The sequence below is a fragment of the Mustelus asterias genome, chromosome 20 (genome assembly GCF_964213995.1).
Source record: "Mustelus asterias chromosome 20, sMusAst1.hap1.1, whole genome shotgun sequence".
NCBI classification, from domain to species: Eukaryota; Metazoa; Chordata; class Chondrichthyes; order Carcharhiniformes; family Triakidae; genus Mustelus; species Mustelus asterias.
In genome coordinates this window covers 66,724,315-66,746,838 of record NC_135820.1, presented here as the reverse complement: position 1 = coordinate 66,746,838, position 22,524 = coordinate 66,724,315, and the positions used below count along the sequence as shown (strand labels likewise).

The window sequence follows — 22,524 nt, the reverse complement described above, 5'->3', positions numbered from 1 at the left end:
ATTGATGGTTGGTTGGTTGGTGTGTGTGTGTGAGAGCTCCAGCTCCCCCCCTCCATCCCTTTAAACAGCAGCTGCAGCCACACTGCTCTCTGCACAGCCCCTGTCCCCTAACCACTGGATCTGCAATCAACTGGGGCTGCATCTGCACCATCCGGAATTACATTATTTCATTTATATACATCTATTGCGACCTCTTGCAAGAGAGAGAAAAAAAATCATGTCTGTGGCCTTTGCATCAGCTCGCCAACGGGGGAAAGGGGAGGTCACTCAAGCCACCATTCAAAAGGTAAAACGTCTTGTTATTTCATATTTGATTTAGTTATCCTTTGGTGGGAAATCTACAAATCCCATTTTTTCTTCAATTCACGAAAAATCCTCCCATTTGTCATTTCCAAATTACATTTTATTGCTCTCTTTTTGTGTATGTGGGGGAGAAATGTACCATCTCTCTGTCTCTCAATTTTGAGGTGTCGTTTTTGATCATTTTAAGATCCTGCTTGGGGACACTAGTGATTCCCCTCTCCTCTCCTCTCTCTCTCCCCGCCAGGGTTGTGAATGCAGCAAGCTATGAACAAAGCAAGGTGTGATAGTGCAGACACATGGGGGCAACGGGGGTTAAAGAAGCCAGTGCACTGTTTAATTTCATTTGCGGCACAAATATAGATTTCATATTTTCTCTCCCTCTCTCTGTTTTAGAAAAAAAAAACCGAAGGGGAGAAATATCATCTGCTTGGCAAAATAAAAACGATTGCATCTCTATTATTGACACGTGATTTTTTTTTAAACGTGCGTTTAGATAAAATAACATTAAATGTGCAGTATACTTGTGTACAGTGCTCTTCGCAGGGGCTGGAATCTCAGCATGCCGATAAAGCCACTTAAAGTGATTTCATTTCTCTTGTGCGTTTCCTCAAAAAATGAATGCAATTTCAAACGAAGCTGCAAAAAAAATGCATTTTGTATGTAGAAGCATCTGAAATAGATAATGTGTTAAACGATGCGACCAGTAATTGATTAATAAAAGTGCTACTTTTGGTGAGGAATGGGGACGTCGAAATGATATAAATTTGGGGCATTTTTTTGTCCAAAATTAGGTCTTTTTTTAAAAAAATGAAAATAATATCACATATTACATTTTCAAGTTAAGTAATGAACTGAAACTTGAAAATCTCTTTTTTTTATTTGAAAGGACAGAGAGGTATTTTCTCAGCACTGAGCAGAGCTCCTTGAGACCTCCAGGTGCTTTATCCCTCCATACCCTTCTCTGGGAATGACGATACTGTGAGCGGCCAAGCATTTGATTTTTCTCCTTTTTCTGATCTTTCATCCTCCCACATCGAGCTGAAAATCGCCAAACTTTTATCCTGATGGTGTATAGCATTCGATTCTGTATTTGGGTTCTGTATTTGGTGGGGAAAGGTGCTGATGTCGATGGAATAGGTAAGTGGACTGGTGGTGGTTTGTGTTAAGTAGGGGGGGGGGGGGGTGGTGGGGAGACATTGGGAGTTTGGCGGATTAATAATGGCGAAGAAGAAAAGGTGTCAGTGCAGACAGCAATCAACACCTCATCAGCATCCTGTTCAGCAAAACCCATCGTGCTGCCATCCGATGGACAAGGAGCATTGTTGCTAAACACCCACCACTTCGTATTTGTTTCTGGCGACGTGAACAACCTCCCTCATGCTAACTGCATTTCACTTGTGTGTGTGTGTGTGAGGGGTTGGCCGCAGTAAAAAAAGAACGGGTAGCCAGTTAATCAGAATCATTCAATTTCATAACATTGTAACAGGAGTGTACTCATTATTTGCCACGAACAGTGTCCTCAAACTGCAACACATCTGATCATAGGTCAAACAGTAAAATAAAAAAAATGTTGACTTCTCTCTCTTCCTCCCTTTAATTTGTTGGAATAAAAATATTTTATATGCATTATTAATATTTGTATATTTTCGCTATTTTCAGCGGCTTTTCTTTGCCACCGTTCTTTTTCTGGGAAAGGAGTGTGCATGTTCACCTGCAAATAAGATAGATTTCACTTGACAACTTGAACTACGCAAGTGAATGCGCAATTTGAGTTTGGCATCAATATAATCAGGGGTCTACGACAACATTTGCTGGGAATACGCAGCAGCTCCGACAGTACCGGTGGAGAGAGGAGCAGAATTAACTCTCGCTGACCTTTTGTCAGAACTAGCAAAAGTTAGAGGGATCAAAAGAGAAAATGCTGAAAAATCTCAGCAGGTCTGGCAGCATCTGTAAGGGGAGAAAGGAGATGACGTTTCGAGTCCAGATGACCCTTTGTCAAAGTTAGAGGTTTGATAGATAGGGTGAGGACGGGGATTAAATGACAAAAAGAATGATGCAATAAGAAGGGAATGAATGGGAGGTTTGACAGCCATTTGATTGCGTTAATTTAACTATCTTAAGCCGATTAAGGTTTCATCATTTTTATTTGTACAAACCACATGAACCAATAATTTTCTATGATTGCTTGCGCTTTCACCCATTCCCGAGTTCCATGCTATTTGCAACTGTTAACATTCTAACTTTCTGGAAGAAAAAATGTTGTAAATGTACAAAGGTAGGATTTTATTGCACTCCATTTGACTTCATATTTTTTGTCAGAGAGCAGAACTGTGAGAGCTGACTAATGTTCAAGAAGGGAACTGGGCATTGATGTAGGGTGAAATCTTGTAAACACCAAGTACTGAATAATTAGCAAGAACACCAGTGCCAATTTTATTTATATTTTGTTGAGTCACTGGATTTCACTAAAACATGTACACCATAGTTGGGAGGCAACATACAATACTTCTCAAATTGTTAAATGTCTATCCCAGCATAAGACCATGAGATGGAAGAGCAAAGGTAGGCCATTTGGCCCATCGACTCTGCTCCACTATTCAATGAGATTGTGACTGATTGGATATGATAATCCTCAACCACACTCTTCCCTCCTTACCTTCATTACCCTTGATTGCCTTACCGATTAAAAATCTTTTCCTTTCAGCTTTGAACATACTTAATGATCCAGCCTCTACAGTAAAGAATTCCACAGATTCACTACCCTCTGAGAGAAGAAATTCCTCCTCATCTCTGTTTTAAATGGATGACCCCTTACTCTGAGATTATGCCCTCTGGTCTTAGACTCTCCCATAAGGGGAAACAACCTCTCAGTATCTAGCCTGTAAAGCCCCCTGAAAATCCTATATGTCTCTATAAAGTCGCCTCTCTTTTTTTTAAAAACTCAAATGAGTACAGTCCCAACCTATTCAGTCTCTCCTCATAAAAATAATCCTCCATATTTGGAATCAACCTAGTGAACTTTCTCTAGATTGCCTCTAATGCCAATATATCATTCCTTAGATAAGGGGGCCAAAAGTATTCACAGTATTCCAGGTGTAGTCTAAGACTTCCCTATTCTTATACTCCATCCATTTGAAATAAAAGCCAACCTTCCATTTACCTTCCCTATTACCTGCTGAACTCGCAAGCTAGTTTTTTTGTGATCTATGCACAAAGATCCACAAATTCCGTTGTGGTGCAACTTCCTGCCATCTTTCTCCATTTAAATAATATTCAACTCCTTTATTCTTCCTACCAAAGTGCATAACTTCACATTTTCCTACATTATATTCTATCTGCCAAATATTTGCCCACTCACTTAACCTGTCTATATCCCTCTGTAGACTCTTTGGTGGGAACCTTATCACTGTTCATGACGGTGGGATTTTCCCATCCCGCTGCAGTGAACGGAGGTTTGGCTTGGGCCGCCAAAGTCTCCAACCTCGCTGCGGCAAGAGCGTGGCATGAATGGCAGGTAAGATCGCACCCTATGTCATCCTCACCACAAATTTTCAAACTTCAAACAAAACTAAATTGGCTCACTCTTAATGATTAACTGGATTGGTATTCTTCTCAATTCCAGCTATGGCACGGCTGAATTCCAGTAAATAATTGGTACAGTTTTAGAAAAGAAGAATCACCTTCTTCCATTACAAAGAATTGATATTTGGTCCAGATAATCAAAGAGTATGTTCAAAGCCATTGCCCCATATTTTGTAAAATTTGAGAGGGAAGTTCTTTGAAAATGTTTTGGTATGGTTGATGAATATATTTGTTACTTTCAGCTTAAATGTGTCTCAGCTACCAACAGAAGGCAGCATCATTTGTAGGCCAGAAGCCACTTTGGAACTCCAAAGTGGAGATGCTAGTGTTGGACTGGGGTGGGCACAGTAAGAAGTCTCACAACACCAAGTTAAAGTCCAACAGATTTATTTGGAATCACGAGCTTTCGGAGCATTCACTTGATGAAGGAGCAGTGCTCCGAAAGCTCGTGATTCCAAATAGACCTGTTGGACTTTAACCTGGTGTTGTGAGACTTCTTACTGAACTCCAACATAGCACTCCAATCTATACATTCTGCCATGATGTGGGTCTGGAGGCTATAACAGACTGGTAGTTTTTTGAGTAGGAAACCAATCTGTGACCAGGGTCTTCTACTGGTTTTTAAGGCAGGTTGTAACCGTACTGTTGAGCGTCAACTCAAACAATGCAAAACGTGGCAGTCATGTGGTTTCAAATGAGGTAACAATTGCAAACTATTCTTCTAATGTAATTTTAGTTTTCTGTTAAGAATGTAGTTTTATTAGCTCAATGGTACCATATGCTAGTGAAGTGAATATTTAAACGTGAAAGCATTAAATCAGCTGTAACATTGTGTAACATTTTGATTTTGGCACCACAATGTAACTAAAAATTTCTAATGATCTTTGATTTTAGATGTTGGATGAAAACAATCATTTGATACAGTGTATCATGGATTACCAGAGTAAAGGCAAAACTGCAGAATGTTCTCAGTAAGTTTCCTTTGTTGTCATTTTGCACTTGGTTTGAAGTAAGTTAAAAGCGAATCACAGGCTCGGGTAATGTCCCCAATACTGTAAACAAAAACCTTAAGCAATGTCTCTGCATTTGTGAACACAAAGGGTCTGATATTTATATGTATGAGAGGTTGTGAGAATTGAGGAAGGTTGCTTAGGGAAAGGTATGATGGCGAGGGAACATATAAAGATAATACAATGTATTCAATTTAGGATTGGGCTTTAAAAACGAGAGTTATTAATTAATAACAAACAGTAACAATATCAGACCTGGGACAAAGGTGTAGGGATCATGTGTCATGAGATCATTAAGGCTTCTAGAGCCACGCCGTGCTGATCTTTGTCTAATCTATATGCTTAACTTCCCAGTATTTTTTCCTGGTTCTGTTATACTCATATTCAGTTACTGCTTCACAGCTCCAGGGACCTGGGTTCGATTCTCGGCTTGGGTCACTGTCTGTGTGGCATTTGCACGTTCTCCCTGTGGCTGCGTGGGTTTCCTCAGGGTACTCTGGTTTCCTCCCACAGACCAAGATGTGGATAAAGATAGGTACATTGGCTGTTCTAAATTGCCTCCTAGTGTTGGGAGATGCGTAGGTTAGAGGGATTAGTGGGGCAAATATGTGGGGTTAGAGGGATAGGGCCTAGGAGGGATTGTTGTGGGTGCAGACTCAATGGGCCAAATGGTCTCCTACTGCAGGCTAGGGAATCTGTGATTCTGTGCATCTCTTGGTGTGAACTAAACATAATGAAATAGATTTACTGGCAAACATTTATATCTGTATCTGTTAGCAATATATGTGTATAGTTAATGGGATTAAGATTGTAACAGCAATAGAAGGTTTGATACTGAAATGTAATTTTTTTTTGTGTGGATTTAATAGCTGTGTTTATGGTTTAACTCTGATTTGATAATATTCCCACCATAAGCCTTAACATTTCAAAACCATTTATACAGAGTGGCACGTGTTAGAATACATTCAGTAAATTTTGCTGGTACATGATCATGTATTTTCTCCCTCAACTTTCTCTTGCTATCATATGATGATAGGAAAATGGAGCAGGAGTAGGACATTCAGCCCTTTGAGCCTGCTTTGCCATTCAGTAAGATCATGACTAATTGTAGCCTTAATCTCATTATGGCCTGAACTCCATTTTCCTGCCTGACCCCCTTAACCCTTTACCCCCTTGTCAATCAAAAATCAAGCTACCCTCTTCCCCCTCCCTCCAACAGAATCTTATATGTTTCAATAAGATTGTGTCTCGTTCTTCTAAACCCCAATGAGTGTAGACCCAATCTGCTGAAGCGACAATGCAAATATATAAGTAAGGAGACCAGAAATCTACACAATACTCCAGGTGCTGTCTCACCAGTGTCCTGTACATTTGTAGTAAGATTTCCCTATTATACTTACAATAAAGGCTGACATTTGATTTATCTTCCTAATTAATTGTTGTACCTGTAAGCCACCTTTTTATGATTCATGTACAGGGACATCCAGATCCATCTGTACTGCATTCTTCAGTCTCTCCATTTAAATAATATTCTGCTTTTCTATTCTTCCTGCCAAAGTGGACATCATCACATCTTCTCAAATTATACTCTATCTGCCAAATTTTTGCCCACTCACTTAACAGACTCATTGGCCTTGATTTTACCGGCACGGCTGCACCGAAATTGGAGCAGGCGAGGCTTGCAGAATGGAATTCCCCGTTGGCCTCAGGTGCGATCTTACTCACCTTGGACGGCCGTGCCGGTAAAATCAGGGCCATTGTATCCTCCCCATAGCTTGTTTTCCTACCTATTTTTGTATCACCAGCAAATATGGCCACAATACAGTCAGTTAAGCAATTAATATAGAATGTAAATAGTTGCAGCGCAAGCCCTTGGGACACTCCATTAGTTACTGTTTGCTAAGCTGAAAATGATTTTGTTTTGATTTATTTTGTCACATATATTAGTAAACAGTGAAAAGTACTGTTTCGTGCGCTATACAGACAAAGCAGACCATTCATAAGAACAGAAGAACTAGGAGCAGGAGTTGGCCATCTGGCCCCTCGAGCCTGCTCCGCCATTCGACAAGATCATGGCTGATCTTTTCATGGACTCAGCTCCACTTACCTGCCCGCTCACCATAACCCTTAATTCCTTTACTGTTCAAAAATTTATCTATCCTTGCCTTAAAAACATTCAATGAGGTAGCCTCAACTGCTTCACTGAGCAGGGAATTCCACAGATTCACAACCCTTTGTGTGAAGAAGTTCCTCCTCAACTCAGTCCTAAATCTGCTCCCCCTTATTTTGAGGGGGATTCATAGAGTATATAAGGGAGAAGGAAAGGAAAGGGTGCAGAATGTAGTGAAAATGACCTAGTTATCCCAATTCCCTGCTTCCTGTTAGTAGGCCAATCCTGTATTCATGCTAAAATATCACCCCCAACACCATGAACACATGGGCTGGATTGTCAGAGACCGGATGTATGAACAAAGGTGTGTGTTGGGAACCTATAAAAGTCCTGACATGTTCAACTTCACGGGAATTGCCCAGGAAGTTTCAGCTTCTAATTAGAATTCCCCTGTTCCTGGGTCCCTCCACAACTGTTTCAAATTCTGAGCTCAGTCATTGTCTTCAGACAATTGTGCGGTACTTACCTGGGTAGTTACTTAGGAAATGTTTGACAGATTAATATCTTTGTAAAACTCGAGTAGCCCCCCCCCCCCCCCCCCCCACCGGCCACCAATCACCTCCTACTCTTCCCCCTTGAGTGCCCGCCACTAATCGCCTCCCACTCTTCCCCCTTGAGTGCCCCCTGACCCCATGATTCCCCACCAACCTGACCTGACTATCCTTGACCACCCTCATCCACCCATCTGCCATACTAACCCCACAGCCACTCAACTAACCCCCCTCCCCCCCACCACCATCTAAACCATCTATCCACCAACCCCTCGATCAACTTACCCAGCTCCCATTTTAGCCACCTCACCCATTTATCCACCTATCCACTTCCCCACTTCTCTCACCATCATCTTCTCAAGAGCAATTAGGGATGGGCAATAAATGTGGCCAAGCAGGCAAAGACCACATCCCATGCATGAATATAAAGAAAAACACTCACCTACCTAATTCATCCATTAACCCACTGACCCACACACACCTCACTCAACTCACCCACTTAATCTTCTCACCCACTATTACCCATTTGCCAACCTCACCTACCCACCTACGTACCTCACTCACCTACCACTTACTGACCCTATCCTCACCCACTTACCCACCTCATCCACCTATCCATTCACTAAGATTCAGACTGGACCCTTAAACTTGCCACATGGCAACTAGTGCAGTAAAAAGGGTGTGTGTCCTGTCTTTGCTTCTTGAGGGAAGTTTGGAAGACGTTGGTAACAATGTGCCGTGGTGTTGAGTCAGGGAATTTTTGACTGCAGCAGCAATCTGATGATCATTTCTTGAAAGATGTGGGCCTTTATCTTGTGCCACCTTTTACGTGGCACTTTAAAAAAAATTGTTTTGGAAATTCAAATGCACTACCGGTTCTACTTTATCCACTCTGCTTGTTACATCCTCAAATAATTCCAAAAACTTTGTCAAACACAATTTCCCTTTCACAAAACCCTGTTGGCTTTGCTTGATTGTATTATGATTTTCTAACTGTCTTGCTGCTACTTCCTTAATAATGGATCCTAGCATTTTCCCAGTGACAGATGTTAGACTAACTGGCCTATAATTTCCTGCTTTCTGTCTCCCTCCTTTCTTAAATAGTCTTGTCATATTCACAGTCTTCCCATGGGACTTTCCCAGAATTTAGGGAATTCTGGAAGATTGCAGCCAATGCATCTACAACCTCTGCAGCCACTTCCCTTAATACCCGAGGTTGCAGGCAAACAGGTCCAGGGGACTTGCTTGCCTTTACTCTCTCTAGTTTTCCTAATACATTTCTTCCAGTGATTATGATTGTTTTAAGTTCCTCTCTCCCTTATGCACCCTGCTTTTCTATTATCTTGGGATGTGTTTATGTCTTCTATTTGTGGAGAACGATTTTTTAAAAACTTGCTCAAGATCTTAGCCGCTTCATTGTTTCTCATTATTGATTCCCCAGTACCACACTCTAGGGGACCAACATTCCCTTTCACCATCCTACCTCTTTTTATATACTTGCAGAATCTTTAAATGTCATAATATGCACAAGACTTAGGGTGTAAGACTGCCGTGGAGATAGGATGTACAAGTTTAAATGGAAAAGCTCACCGTCAGGAAAGAAAAACCTACGATAATTTATACATAGACACCCGAGAGTGTATTATTAGCAGAGTCTTAGGGTTCTGCTGATTATATAAACTACTCCCATTTTGCTTTGTGATGCTGTCTGAATCACATGATTGACTTGCATCATTGTACTTCCCTGCCAAGTATGTGTCATCCTGCACCTTTTGAAAAATGATAGAATATTACAGGTGATTACTGTACTGGACTTGCACTCGAACTGATATTTGTTTACTAGTGCAAGATCTGTGTGGCCTTGGTTGTGAAAAGCACACTCCAGAGTCAAAATTAATCTTAACTTTTTAATTTGTGAAGACAGAAATAATGTAAGCTTGGCGCAATGTTCTGTGAAAATAAAATATACTGTAAAGCAATTTCGAACTCTCCCTGGGCAGCAGGGAACCAGCAGCAGGTCCAAACTGATCAGAATATTAAAAACAATAGATAGTTTGAAGTGTAATTATTAATGTGACAAGTAGGCTTACATTAACACTGCAATGAAGTTACTGTGAAAATCCCGTAGTCGCCACACTCTGACGCCTGTTCTGGTACATTGGGGGAGAATTTAGCATGGCCAATACACCTAACCTGCACATCTTTTGGATTGTGGGAGGAAACCAGAGCACCCAGAGGAAACACACAGACACGGGGACAACGTGCAGACAGTGACCCAGCCAGGAATCAAACCCAAGTCCCTGGCTCTGTGAGGCAGCAGGAGTAAGCCATTCAGCCCCTCAAATAGTCTGTCATTCAATCAGATCACAACTGATCTTATCATGGCTTCATCTCAAGTTTCCTGCCTGCCCCCCTCTAATCCTTTAACTTCCTTGCAGATCACATATCAGTCTAACTCAGCCTTGAATATATTCAATGACCCAGCCTCCACTACTCTCTGGGATAGAGAATTCCAAAGATGAATAATCCTCTGGGCAAATAAATTCCTCCTCATTTCCATCTTAAATGGAAATCTTATTCTGAAACTGTGCCCCTTGGTTCTAGATTCCCTCATGAGGGGAAACATCCTGTCAGCATCTGTCCTGTCAATCCCCCTCAGAATCTTAAATGTTTCAATAAGATTATCTCTCTGTCCATTTAAAGAACTCGCCATTTAAAGAGCTCATTAGATTCTGCAAAATACAATCTAAAAAAGCCACTTTGGGTTTTCTAAACCATGTGGAATTGAAAATGTTTTGCAACAGATTACAAACAAGTTAAAAGGATAATTAGGCTGTTTACACCGATGTATTATAGTTGACTCAAACACATTAGTTTAATTAGTGAATATTGTTTATGATTTTATATTCTTGCATTGTATTTAGTTAGAATATTAAATTAACATTTGGAAGAGTACATTGTGCACTGAGTGAAATACTTGTGCATCATTTTCTGACTAATGCAAGACAAACCTCATCCATTTGAATGTTGTAAACTTGGTAAATGACGACTTTTGTACCGACGTGGTGGATAATAGATAGTTGAGTGAGTTGCAAGATGTAATGCAATCATTGGATTCAGATGAAGTAGCTGATTTTACTTTAAATTCACTTTATAGTTAAATCAGGTAATGATTTTTCATTCCTCTAGTTTTTCTTGTCATCGCAGGAGCTTTCTTGCTGACGTCAATAACACTTGGTGACGTGCAACAACTGGAGTTGTCGGTTTAATGATCTAGAACCTGAAGGCGTATTGGATCAGGAGACAATGCCTTAGAATGACTAAATAAAAGAGATCTTATGCTGAATATAGTATCCAGCCTTTTTAGTGTTTACAAATTCATAGACATAAATTAGTTTTTTATTTAGTAATATGTGACAGTATGTATCATTGTCTAGTAATGTTCAACCAACACCCGAAGTATTTATAAGGGTAGGCCATTCAGCCCCTTGAACTGGTTCTGTCATTTAATTGGATTGTGGATGATTTGTGTCTAAAAATCCATCTATCCACCTTCGTTCTATAACCTTCACCTAACAAAAATCTATCAACCTCAGTCTTGAGAATTTTAATTGACTCCTAGCTCAATAGCTTTCAAGAGAGAGGAAGTTCCAGATTTCTACTACTGTTTGAATGAAGAAGTGCTCTCACACATCACTCTTGAATGACTTGGCTCTAATTTTAAGATTGTCTCCTGTTCCACTACAAGAAATAAGGGACACAGATACTATCAAATCCTTTCCTCAGTTTAAATACCTCAAATAGATCACCTCTTTTTACTTGCTTTCTGTTACATTTGCCAACGTGAATATATATACTAGCTCTAGATTTGCCACCCAAGAGAAACATCTGCGTTTACCCTGTCTATTCCTTCAAGTATTTTGTAAGTTTCAATGAGATTATCTCTCAATCTTCTAAATTCTAGTCTAGAGAATACAGGCCCAGTTTGCCCAATCTCTCTTCATTAGACACCCCCATCATCCCCGGAACAAGTCTAGTGAACCTTTGTTACACTTTCTCTATGGCAACAATATATTTTCTGAGGTAAGGGGACCAAAACTGCAGAGAGTATTCCAGGTGTGGTTTAACCAAGCTCTTATACAATTGAAACAAGACCTCACTACTTCTGTATTCAAATTCTCTTGCAATGGAGGCTAATGTTCCATTTGCCTTCCTAATAGCTTGCTGCACCTGCATGTTAGCCTTCAGTGACTTATGGACAAGGATGTCAAGGTCCCTTTGTAAATGTATGCTTTCTAATTTCTTATCATTTAAGAAATACTCTGAATATCTGTTCCTTCTATCAAAACGTATTACCTCACATTTTTCCACATTATGTTCCATCTGCTATGTTCTTGCCTGCTCACTAAGTCTGCCCAAATCCTCCTATAGCCACTTTACATCTTCCTCACAAAACACATTCCCGCCTAATTTTGTATCATCCGCGAACTTGGAAATATTACATTTGGTCCCCTCATCAAAATTGGTCCCCTCATCCAAATCATTAATATGTATTGTGACCAGCTGGGGCCCAAGTACTGATCTTTGCAGTACTCAACTAGCTACAGCCTGCCAATGCAAGAATTACCCTTTTATTCCTACTCTCTTTTTTTGCCTGTTAGCCAATCCTCAATCCATGGGATAGGAGGCAACATACTGCCCTGTGCTTTCATTTAACTCCCTGTGGAGGACTTCATCGGAAACCTTCCACAAGTCCAAATATACCGTGTCCATCCACTCTTTTTTTACCAATTTTGTTAGTAATATCTTCAAATAAAACTCCAAGTTCATCAAATATGATTTCCCATTTGTTAATAAATCCATGCGCCCAATCAGATCGCATTTTTTCCAAGTGTCTATTTATCATGTTAGTGATGTCACTGGAGAAGCTTGGCCTAGGGGAGGGGCCAAGGAGGGGATGATTTGATTTGAGAGATTTTGCCCAAGTTATTATGTGCATCAAAACAAAATACCGTTGGTCTATTAATCTGAATTAAATCTGAAAAGTTACCACACGTCCTTATTATTTTCACTCCCTAAGCTGTCAGGTTTTTAATATATTATGCTTCGGTTATACAAGTTAATTTTTAACTAAATGTAATAAAAGTTATTCAAAACTTAAGCAAAACTACAATAATTAATAAAAATTGAATTGTAGAATTTAAATTTGTGACTTGCCTTCCCACAGCTGAATTATAGTTTGTGGATTCATTCACAGATTTTCATTTTCTCTGCATTTTGGGGGCAGTTTTCCTCTACTTTCAGCCATTCTTAGATTCTGCCGATTGATCCGGTTTAAGATTATGGTGTCAAATCTTTGGCTTCTGGTTGATCCTTGCATTCCACCTTGTCACTTCATTCCTGTTTATGGCTCAAACTCTGTCCAGGTAACAGGACCACGGAAATGCTCTCTTCCCGGCCTAGTGGAAGTTGTCATTGGGCAACCTTGTATGTAGTCACTAGCCTATGTAATCGCTGACTAGAATTTACCCTGTTGCTCTACCATCTGCTGCTATCACTGCTGCTCATTTTGGCACAGCGCAGGACTTATTTCTCCTGGGACATGCTGCTATGTAAAAAGGATATCCTGTGGAGCTGGTGTATCTGTCTTAGAAGACCAACAAAGTCTTAGCTCTTGTCTGGATGGTGAGATCTGTTCTGATGAATGCAATGCTTGACATGTAAGGGGAAGTCATCAAGTTCATCTAATATCAATGTGTGTGACAGAGATCCTGGGAAGAAAACAGTTGCAATAATTTTATTCAATCTACTGTAACAACCTTAGTATCAAAAATGAATGGACATTGATTTAGGGTGGGAGAGGAAGATGAGAAACTACTCTTAACATTAAGCATGAGTATGCTTCTTATATGAACTATATCAAACCATGTACTCTTATGAAGCAAACTTTAGACTTGCCAGCACTAACCATCATTTTACTTGTTCTTCTGTGCTGGCCCTTCAGTCTCAACTTTCTTCAGAATACAAAACATTCTTATGCTATCTGAATATATGTCATGTATAAATATGTGCACATTTCAGTGGTTGCACTCATCATTTTGATATGATGAGCTTGATTATCTACCCATCTGGTGGTGGAGAGGAAGGGTCTTCGATTTACTGTTCAGGGCTAGCTACTCAACCCTCTCTCTTTCGTACCCAGAGACCAGTTTAGAGAAAGTTGAAGGAGAAGGGCAGCAAGGTTGGGAAAATTAAGAGGACAGCTTTCCATTTTGAATCCTGTCACTGGAATTGGCGATTACTTCAGCACAGCTGTACTTGATACTTTCAACTCTTTCATCTGTTTTGGCCATCTTGAAAATCAAACCAGTTCTCTGATTTGTCAGTCTGTAATTCAATTTAGCTAATTCATTTATTTTAGTTTAGTTATTATTAAATAACACACCCAAGTGGAGGTCCATTGAATGAAACAAAATATGGAGTAAAAAATGGTTACTTAATAATGCATTCACATAAGTGGTCTATATGAAAATGCCACCCACAGCCACATTTAGAAACTGATTGGTAGGGGTCTAAAAGCCACTTCTAATGTTTATTTACACAATAAATTAATAACTCAAATTGATCCTGCATTAGGAGGCGAGCTGAAAGAGATTTCTTTTTTCCGATACACTTCTGTATGTCGGGGCCAGAGCAAGCTGAAAGGACATATGAGCTTATCGTTACTATCATCGCTATCATCCTTATTAGTATTGCAAAGACTTACATTGAATGCATTCCTCCACGAATTAAAACAAAATCTTTTATCTGTTCTTCCATTTCTTAGATACCAACAAATGCTGCACAGAAACCTGGTTTACCTGGCCACAATAGCAGATTCCAATCAAAACATGCAGTCTTTGCTACCTGCTGTAAGTAACACACGAGTGGCTGAAACGCTAGGGTCTAGTATGTTTTGTGAGTCAAAAAAAAGCTACAATTATGAATGAAATTTCTAGATCAATGTTTTGCCTATTAACATTTAATTCCATCTCCACTCTGATTTGATTTATTATTGCCACATGCATTAGTATACAGTGAAAAGTATTGTTTCTTGCACGCTGTACAGACAACGCATGCCGTACACAGAGAAGGAAAGGAGAGAGTGCAGAATGTCGTGTTACAGTCATAGCTAGGATGTAGAGAAAGATCAGCTCAATGTGAGGCAGGTCCATTCAAAAGTTTGATGGCAGCAGGGAAGAAGGTGTTCTTGAGTCGGTTGATACGTGATCTCAGACTTTTGTATCTTAAATCACTATAGATCTGGGATATAGATATTTTTGGGAATTATGGTATACAATGGTAAATTTGGGTAGTAATTAGCAAAGAGCAAAAATAAGAGAAATTTGCATTTATATAGCACCTTTCACAAATTTGGAATACAAAGCTAATCTCAGTGATGATGACACTGACAACTATCATTGATTGCCGTAAAAACCCATCTGGTTTAAACCCATTCATCTCCTGTAGTGAAGGAAATCGGCCGTCCTTACCTATTCTGGCCTACATGTGACTCCAGAGCCACAGCAATGTGGCCGACTTTTAATTGTCCTCTGAAATTATTTGATTTGAGTTGATTTATTATTGTCACATGTATTAGCATGCAATGAAAAGTATTGTTTCTTGTGCGCTATAGAGACAAAGCATACCATTCATAGAGATGGAAATGAGAGAGTGCAGAATGTCATGTTACGGTCATAGCTAGGGTGTAGAGAAAGATCAAATTAGTGTGAGATAGGTCCATTCAAAAGTCTGATGGCAGCAGGAAGAAGCTGTTCTTGAGTTGGTTGGTACATGACCTCAGACTTTTGTATCTTTATCCCGACGGAAGAAGGTGGAAGAGAGAATGTCCGGGATGCATGAGGTCCTTAATCATGCTGGCTGCTTTGCTAAGGCAATGGGAAGTGTAGACAGAATCAATGGATGGGAGGTTGGTTTGTGATGGATTGGGCTACATTCATGACCTTTCGTAGTTTCTTGCGGTCTTGGGCAGAGCAGGAGCCAGACCAAGCTGTGATACAACCAGAAAGAATGCTTTCGATGGTACATCTATAAAAGTTGGTAGGGTCGTAGCTGACATGCCAAATTTCCTTAGTCTTCTGAGAAAGTAAATGGCCAGGCAACCCACTCAGTTCAAGACCAATTGGAATGGGCAATAAATGCTGGCCTTGCCAGTGACATGGAAGAATAAATATTTAAAAAAGTGGATGTAAAATATCCTATGATACTTTTTCACCAGCTGTCCCAAAGCACATGCAGCCAATGAAGTATTTATTAACATGTGGTTACTGTTGTAATGTAGAAATGTGGCAGCCAGTTTATATGCAGCAAGCGCACAAGCTGTAATGTGATAATGACTAGACAGATTTGTTGTTGTATTCTTGATTGAGGACACTTGGGGCAACTCTCCTGATTTTCTTTGAAGTACTATCATGGGATATCATGGGGCAAATGGGGTCAAAGGTTGTGGGGAAAAAGCAGGATTAGGCTATTGAGTTGGATGATCAGCCATGATCTTAATGAATGGCGGAGCAGGCTCGAAGGGCCAAATGGCCTCCTCCTGCTCCTATCTTCTATGTTTCTAGATTTTGCATGCACCTTTTTAATGAAGATTTGGAATGTAGAAATGTGTGGTTATAATCTGCTAACCAGATGCCAATGTAGAATAAATTCAAAGTTGCTGCAAATAAAAATTGGTTCTTTGTGGAAAGATTTAATTGAATGTTTTTGTTTCAAATTAAATAACACATTTAAAAAATATATTGAAAATGATTAAAGAAAGAACTTGGATTTTTATAGCACGACCTCCGAATGCCAAAATGTGCTTCAAAGCACATTTAAGAATCTACTGATGACCATGAAACCATTGTCGATTGTCGGAAAAATTCATTTTGTTCACTGATGTCCTTTAGGGAAGGAAATCTGCCATCCTTACCTGGTCTGGTCGACATGTGACTCCAGAGCCACTGCAATATGGTTGACTCTCAACTGCTCCAACTAGGGCAACTAGGGACAGGCAACAATGCTGGCCAGCCAGTGACGCCCAGATCCCACGAATGAATGAAAAAAAGGCAATGAAGCTCAGGCATTATTATAATGTGGCAACTGATTTCTGCACAGCAAGCTCCCACAAACACTGACAAAATAAATGACCAAATCATATATTTTTATTTGGTGGCTGAGGATAAGTGTTGGACGGACACCCAGCGGACAGTCCTGTTATTCTTCAAATAAAACTGCGGGAACTTTTACATCCACCCAGGAGAGTAGGTGGAGCCTCAGTTTAACATCTGAACCACAAGTCTGTACCTACAATCATTCAGCAGTGTCAGCCTAGATTTTGTGCTCAAGTCTTTTGGCCTGGGGCTGACAACCACAACCCCTTCTGATTCAGAGCCAAAAGCCATGGCTGAAACATTTTCATGCTTAAAGTTTAAGTTCATGAAGTGGAACAACTTTGGCTTGGGGCAGGTTATCAAATTTCTTTTGCCCAGTGTCTTAATGAAGACTTCAGATGTGCGGGTTACTGTCCCTTACTGTCAAGAGATTGGCGGGGTAAATACGTGGGATTACAGGGAGAGGGTCTGGGGGTGGGATTGTTGTCGGTGCGGGCTCGATGGGCCGAATGATCCCCTTAATGATTCTACTCCCTACTCCGGCCATTCAGTTGGCTGCTCTGAATGAAATTTGCAATTTATGAAAAACCTGAGACTGTTCTATGGTATGTTGTAAGCACTAGGAACTGTGTCTGGGTTAAGATGGCCTCAATCCATTTCTCATCTGCTAAAGTGAATGTTTCAGCTCATTATGTTAAAAACTATTGGCCCACATTTTGCTACATGATGGCACTCATCGCTGACCTAGAAGAAAGTTGCCGAAAAATAAATAACAATCTACCTGGTGTTGGGTTGTAATTTTCGGATGGTTAATTGTGCTGAGGATTTCTAATGACCAGCAATGGTAATGTCATAAAGCAGGTGAAACAGCCAATCACATCAAATAATTCTTATAGACAGCAAGTCAAAAAATAACAAGCAGGTTTTATTGTTTACTTTTTATAATTTTACAGAAATTGAAATAAAAATTGAGACATACTTATGGCGTTAAGGTATATTATAATATATTAAGATTTATAATATTATGAATTATCATAAACTAAACAATATTTTTAAAATATGTAAGAACATAAGAAATAGGAGCAGGAGTAGTCCATCTAGCCCCTCGAGCCTGCCCCGCCATTCAATAAGATCATGGCTGATCTGAAGTGGATCAGTTCCACTTAGCTGCCTGATCCCTATAACCCCTAATTCCCTTACCGATCAGGAATCCATCTATCCGTGATTTAAACATATTCAACGAGGTAGCCTCCACCACTTCAGTGGGCAGAGAATTCCAGAGATTCACTACCCTCTGAGAGAAGATGTTCCTCCTCAACTCTGTCCTAAACTGACCCCCCTTTATTTTGAGGCTGTGCCCTCTAGTTCTAGCTTCCTTTCTAAGTGGAAAGAATCTCTCCACCTCTACCCTATCCAGCCCCTTCATTATCTTATAGGTCTCTATAAGATCCCCCCGCAGCCTTCTAAATTCCAACGAGTACAAACCCAATCTGCTCAGTCTCTCTTCATAATCAACACCCCTCATCTCTGGTATCAACCTGGTGAACCTTCTCTGCACTCCCTCCAAGGCCAATATATCCTTCCGCAAATAAGGGGACCAATACTGCACACAGTATTCCAGCTGCAGCCTCACCAATGCCCTGTACAGATGCAGCAAGACATCTCTGCTTTTATATTCTATCCCCCTTGCGATATAGGCCAACATCCCATTTGCCTTCTTGATTACCTGTTGCACCTGCAGACTGGGTTTTTGCGTCTCCTGCACAAGGACCCCCAGGTCCCTTTGCACAGTAGCATGTTGTAATTTTTTTCCATTTAGATAATAATCCAATTGGCTATTATTTCCTCCAAAGTGAATAACCTCGCATTTGTCAACGTTATACTCCATCTGCCAGATCTTCGCCCACTCACTCAGCCTGTCCAAATCTCTCTGCAGACCTTCTACGCCCCCCACACGATTCACTTTTCCACTTATCTTTGTGTCGTCTGCAAACTTTGTTACCCTACACACAGTCCCCTCCTCCAGATCGTCTATATAAATGGTAAATAGTTGAGGCCCCAGTACCAATGTATGGTATGGAAGGTTTAGCTTGGACTGGGGAAATTTAACAATCCACAAATATAGAATTAGATTTTTAGGGCTGGAGAGGTTGTTCAGAAGTAATTATGAATAATGTAGTCCAAGACAATAATCACCTACAAGTTGATAGAATGGTGGGACGAGTTGGTGTATAGCTGTTTTAAGTTTATTTATTAGTCTTACAATTAGGCTGCGATACTCATCTGGTAAGGGTGAAACTAAGATCAGGCAGGGACGTGGCTGGCCCATTGCACTTGGGGTGTGCTGATGCCTGCGATCATGGTTTTTCCTGTGCTAGGGTAGAGCAAGCGATCAGGGTAGCCAATGAGACTAAACCGAGGCTTTCCCTGATGCAATTTTTTTCAAAGCCATCTCGGCCTTTTGGCTAAGATGAAGCTCAGGCCCGGAAGGGGGTGTAATGCGTCATCCTGTCAGCTTGGATCTTCTTTGATCAAGCCCAAAATGGGATGTATATTCTTGTCTTGTCATCTTGGATCTGGTTTGTCCCTCATGGGAGTGGGGACTCTGATTGGACTTAATTGGCTTTTTTGATTAGGAATAAAGTTCCAAAAGGTTTAAAAAAAAAACACGACAGTGAAGTTGCTGTGAAAATTCCCTTGTTGCCACACTCCAGCAGCACCTGTTCGGGTACACCTGAGGGAGAATTTGGCATGACCAATGCACCTAACCAGCACGTCTTTCGGACGGTGGGAGGGAAACGCAGACACGGGGAGAACGTGCAGACTCCGCACAGTCTGATCCTAATCACACTTGTATTTTCTAACAGGGTTACCGTCTTTTCTTTATATCCTTCCCTAGCCTGTGACAGAGGCCACTTGTTTCATTCTTGCCACTCTCCTGGCTGAGACTAGCTAATCTGACATTGAGTGGGGGGGGGGGGGGGGGAACATATGAACATGTAATCTATTTCCAACAAACTTCAGTGCAGTAACTGAGGGACTGCTGCAGTGTTGGAAGTGCAACCTTGTTGGATGAGCTGATGCATTCTACCTGCTCAGGTTGTTGTAAGGATCACATGGCACTGTTTAAAGATCAATAAAGGAATAACATTTCTCTTTCAACCACCTATCATCAAAATCTGCTCGTTCATTCATTTCCGCTGTGTAGGACCCTGTTGTGCATTTGTCTACTTATAACCATGACTGCACTTTAGAAAATAAATCTTTTCAATGTAAAATATTTCAGGATGTCTTATGAATGTGATACATTGCTATATAAATGCAAATTTATTTTTTTTCCACATGAATGTAATATTTTGTTTCCTCTACTGTGAAATCATCTCCTCAGGGGAAGAACATCATAACTACTTGTAGAATAGAATAAGCGGTGATCTTCCAAGACACCGTAAGGGAACAACGTCTCCTCTTTTGTTTAAAGAAAATAAGGATTTTGAGGTCTTTATAAGATTTGTCTTTAAAAATTCAATTACTAATTGTGGGTTTTTCTTTCCCTCCTGATGTTTCTTTCACTTAGCCACCATCCCAAAATCTGTCTATGGGACCAGGAGGAATGAATCTCTCTGGATCAAATCAAGCTTTACATTCACAGAATGTTCCGAATGACACCATGGGAGGAGGTATTCCCCCTTCTTCACTGATGCAGAGCCAGATGAGCAATGGTAGGTTTTAACAATACTAACCTAAAGCTTATTTATTAGTGTCACAAAGAGACTTGCGTTAACACTGTAAAAATTCCATGGTCGCCACACTCCTGTTCGGGTACACTGGGGGAGAATTTAGCACGGCCAATGCACCTAACCAGCGCATCTTTCGGACTGTGGGAGGAAACCGGAGTACCCAGAGGAAACCCACGCAGACACGGGGAGAATGTGCAGACTCTGCACAGGCAGTTCCCCAAGCCGGGAATCGGACCTTGCGCCGAATCCCTGGCGCCGTGAGGCAGCAGTGCCAACCACAATGCCACCGTGCCGCCCCACCAGTGATAACCTGTAGTAGTGTTCCTTATTTAGTATATAACAAAGTTAAGGATCTGCCAGATTGTAAACCTGAAAATGGCAGAATTCAAGCCAGTTTTAAGTCTGGCATATGGACTTAACATAAAAACACAACTCTATTTCAATGTAATGGTGTATGTTTCACAGGATAGGGACCTATTTGGTATAGCTGGAGGTCTTTTGCCACAGTTTAGTTAATTTAGGGTCCCTGACCCTGGTCACTACTGTTTGACACATACACACCTCCAAGGTGCTCATTCCATTGAACAAAAGGGTTTGCATGTACAATCATTTCCCACCTCAAACATTCTTGTTTAATCTGAGCGAGATTATTGATATATATGATGATATATCAGTTTTGTGTTGATGGCCCGCCCTTTCACTGTATGCATTTTCAGACAATTTATCCTCCTGCGACTGAAATAAACGGAAGACTTGTCCCATGGGTTTCCGGGTTTTAAGTGAGGCCGTTCAATGGGGTGTCTGCCAAACTGTTGTACGACTCCACAGGTTATCAGAACAAGTCACTGTGAATGAATCTGGCTCTGGTTCCTCTAGGTCCTTCTCATGTTTCAGTTCAACAGTCAGGGCCAGTGACAATACCGAGTTCTTCAATGACCATGCCTGTAAACAACCATGGAAGTGCAGGCGGTTACAGTCACTCTGTGCCCTCGTCACAAGGCATGCAGATGCAGGGTCAGAGTCAGTCGATGGCAAATTATGGATCACGGACAAACATGAGCATGCAAACCAGTCAAGGTAAGCTTCCTAAAGTTGCCATGTAATATTATTGAAAGAAATAATTTCGATGTTGATAATGTTTGCTATTCTGAGCTATTTGTATGAAATGTCTGTCAATTTATTTGGTTAAGTTTAGTTCTCCCTTGAGGAGAATGCCCCAAAGAATCACAATTTCTTAAAATGGCCGCAAAGAGACTCCAGCTTCTGGATGAACGTTTCTCCAGCTTGTTTCTCCTGCCTGTGTAAACCTGCAATGTAGCAGTTTCAGATTGTCACATGATCTAAATGGACTTTAGAAGATTTTGACCTTTGAATGTGACCTCATGCCATTCAACAGTGAAGTGAGGCGGTTGGCTTCCTTCCTGACACGGATCTTCTGCGGGGCAGCAATCATCGTCTGATTGTCGTTCCGCTGGAACTCTTTCACACCTTGTCGCTGCTCCGCATTTGATGCCGGTGCTTCCGAGCCCAGCTTCTCCAGGAATGTGGAACGCAGAAACCCTCAGAGAACTCCACCATGGCACTGTAGTGTCGAGGGGAAGACACACTCCCCCAACCCCCCCCACCTTTACATCACTAGCTGCCGTATGGTGTGAATGGTGAGTGGATGGATGAATGAATGGGTAGGTGAGTAAGGTTAGTGTGCAGAGTGGGTGAGGTAAGTGGGCAGGTGGGTAGGGTGGCAGGTGAGTGAGGTGGTACATGGGTGAAGTTGTGAAATTGTCCCAGAGTGTTCCAAGGTATGTAAGTTAGGTGGATTGGCCATGGTAAATGTGCAGGGTTATGGGAATAGGGCGGGGCGGGGGGGGTGGGGGGCAGGGCCTGGATGGGATGCTGTTTTGGAGAGGCGTTGCAGACTTGATGGGGCCGCATTTCTGGAGAAGTCGGGCTCGGAAGCACCAGCGACAAATGCAGAATGAAGGTGTGAAAGAGTTCCAGCAGAGTGACAGTCAGGCGATGATTGCAGATAGCATCTTTCTGCACTGTAGGGAGTCAGTGGAATTCTATGAGCCT

The 22,524-nt window shown here is 41.1% G+C and overlaps 1 protein-coding gene across 1 annotated transcript in view; it reads left to right on the top strand.

The window, feature by feature from the left end:
- Positions 1 to 217: 217 nt before the first annotated feature.
- LOC144508597 (calcium-responsive transactivator-like) overlaps positions 218 to 22,524 on the top strand; it is a 35,959-nt gene continuing 13,652 nt past the window's right edge. Inside the window, exons 1-5 of the mRNA XM_078236732.1 lie at positions 218 to 286; positions 4,783 to 4,859; positions 14,386 to 14,470; positions 20,289 to 20,433; positions 21,328 to 21,528. Of these exons, the coding sequence (XP_078092858.1) occupies positions 218 to 286; positions 4,783 to 4,859; positions 14,386 to 14,470; positions 20,289 to 20,433; positions 21,328 to 21,528 (577 nt within the window). The remainder of the gene's footprint in view (positions 287 to 4,782; positions 4,860 to 14,385; positions 14,471 to 20,288; positions 20,434 to 21,327; positions 21,529 to 22,524) is intronic.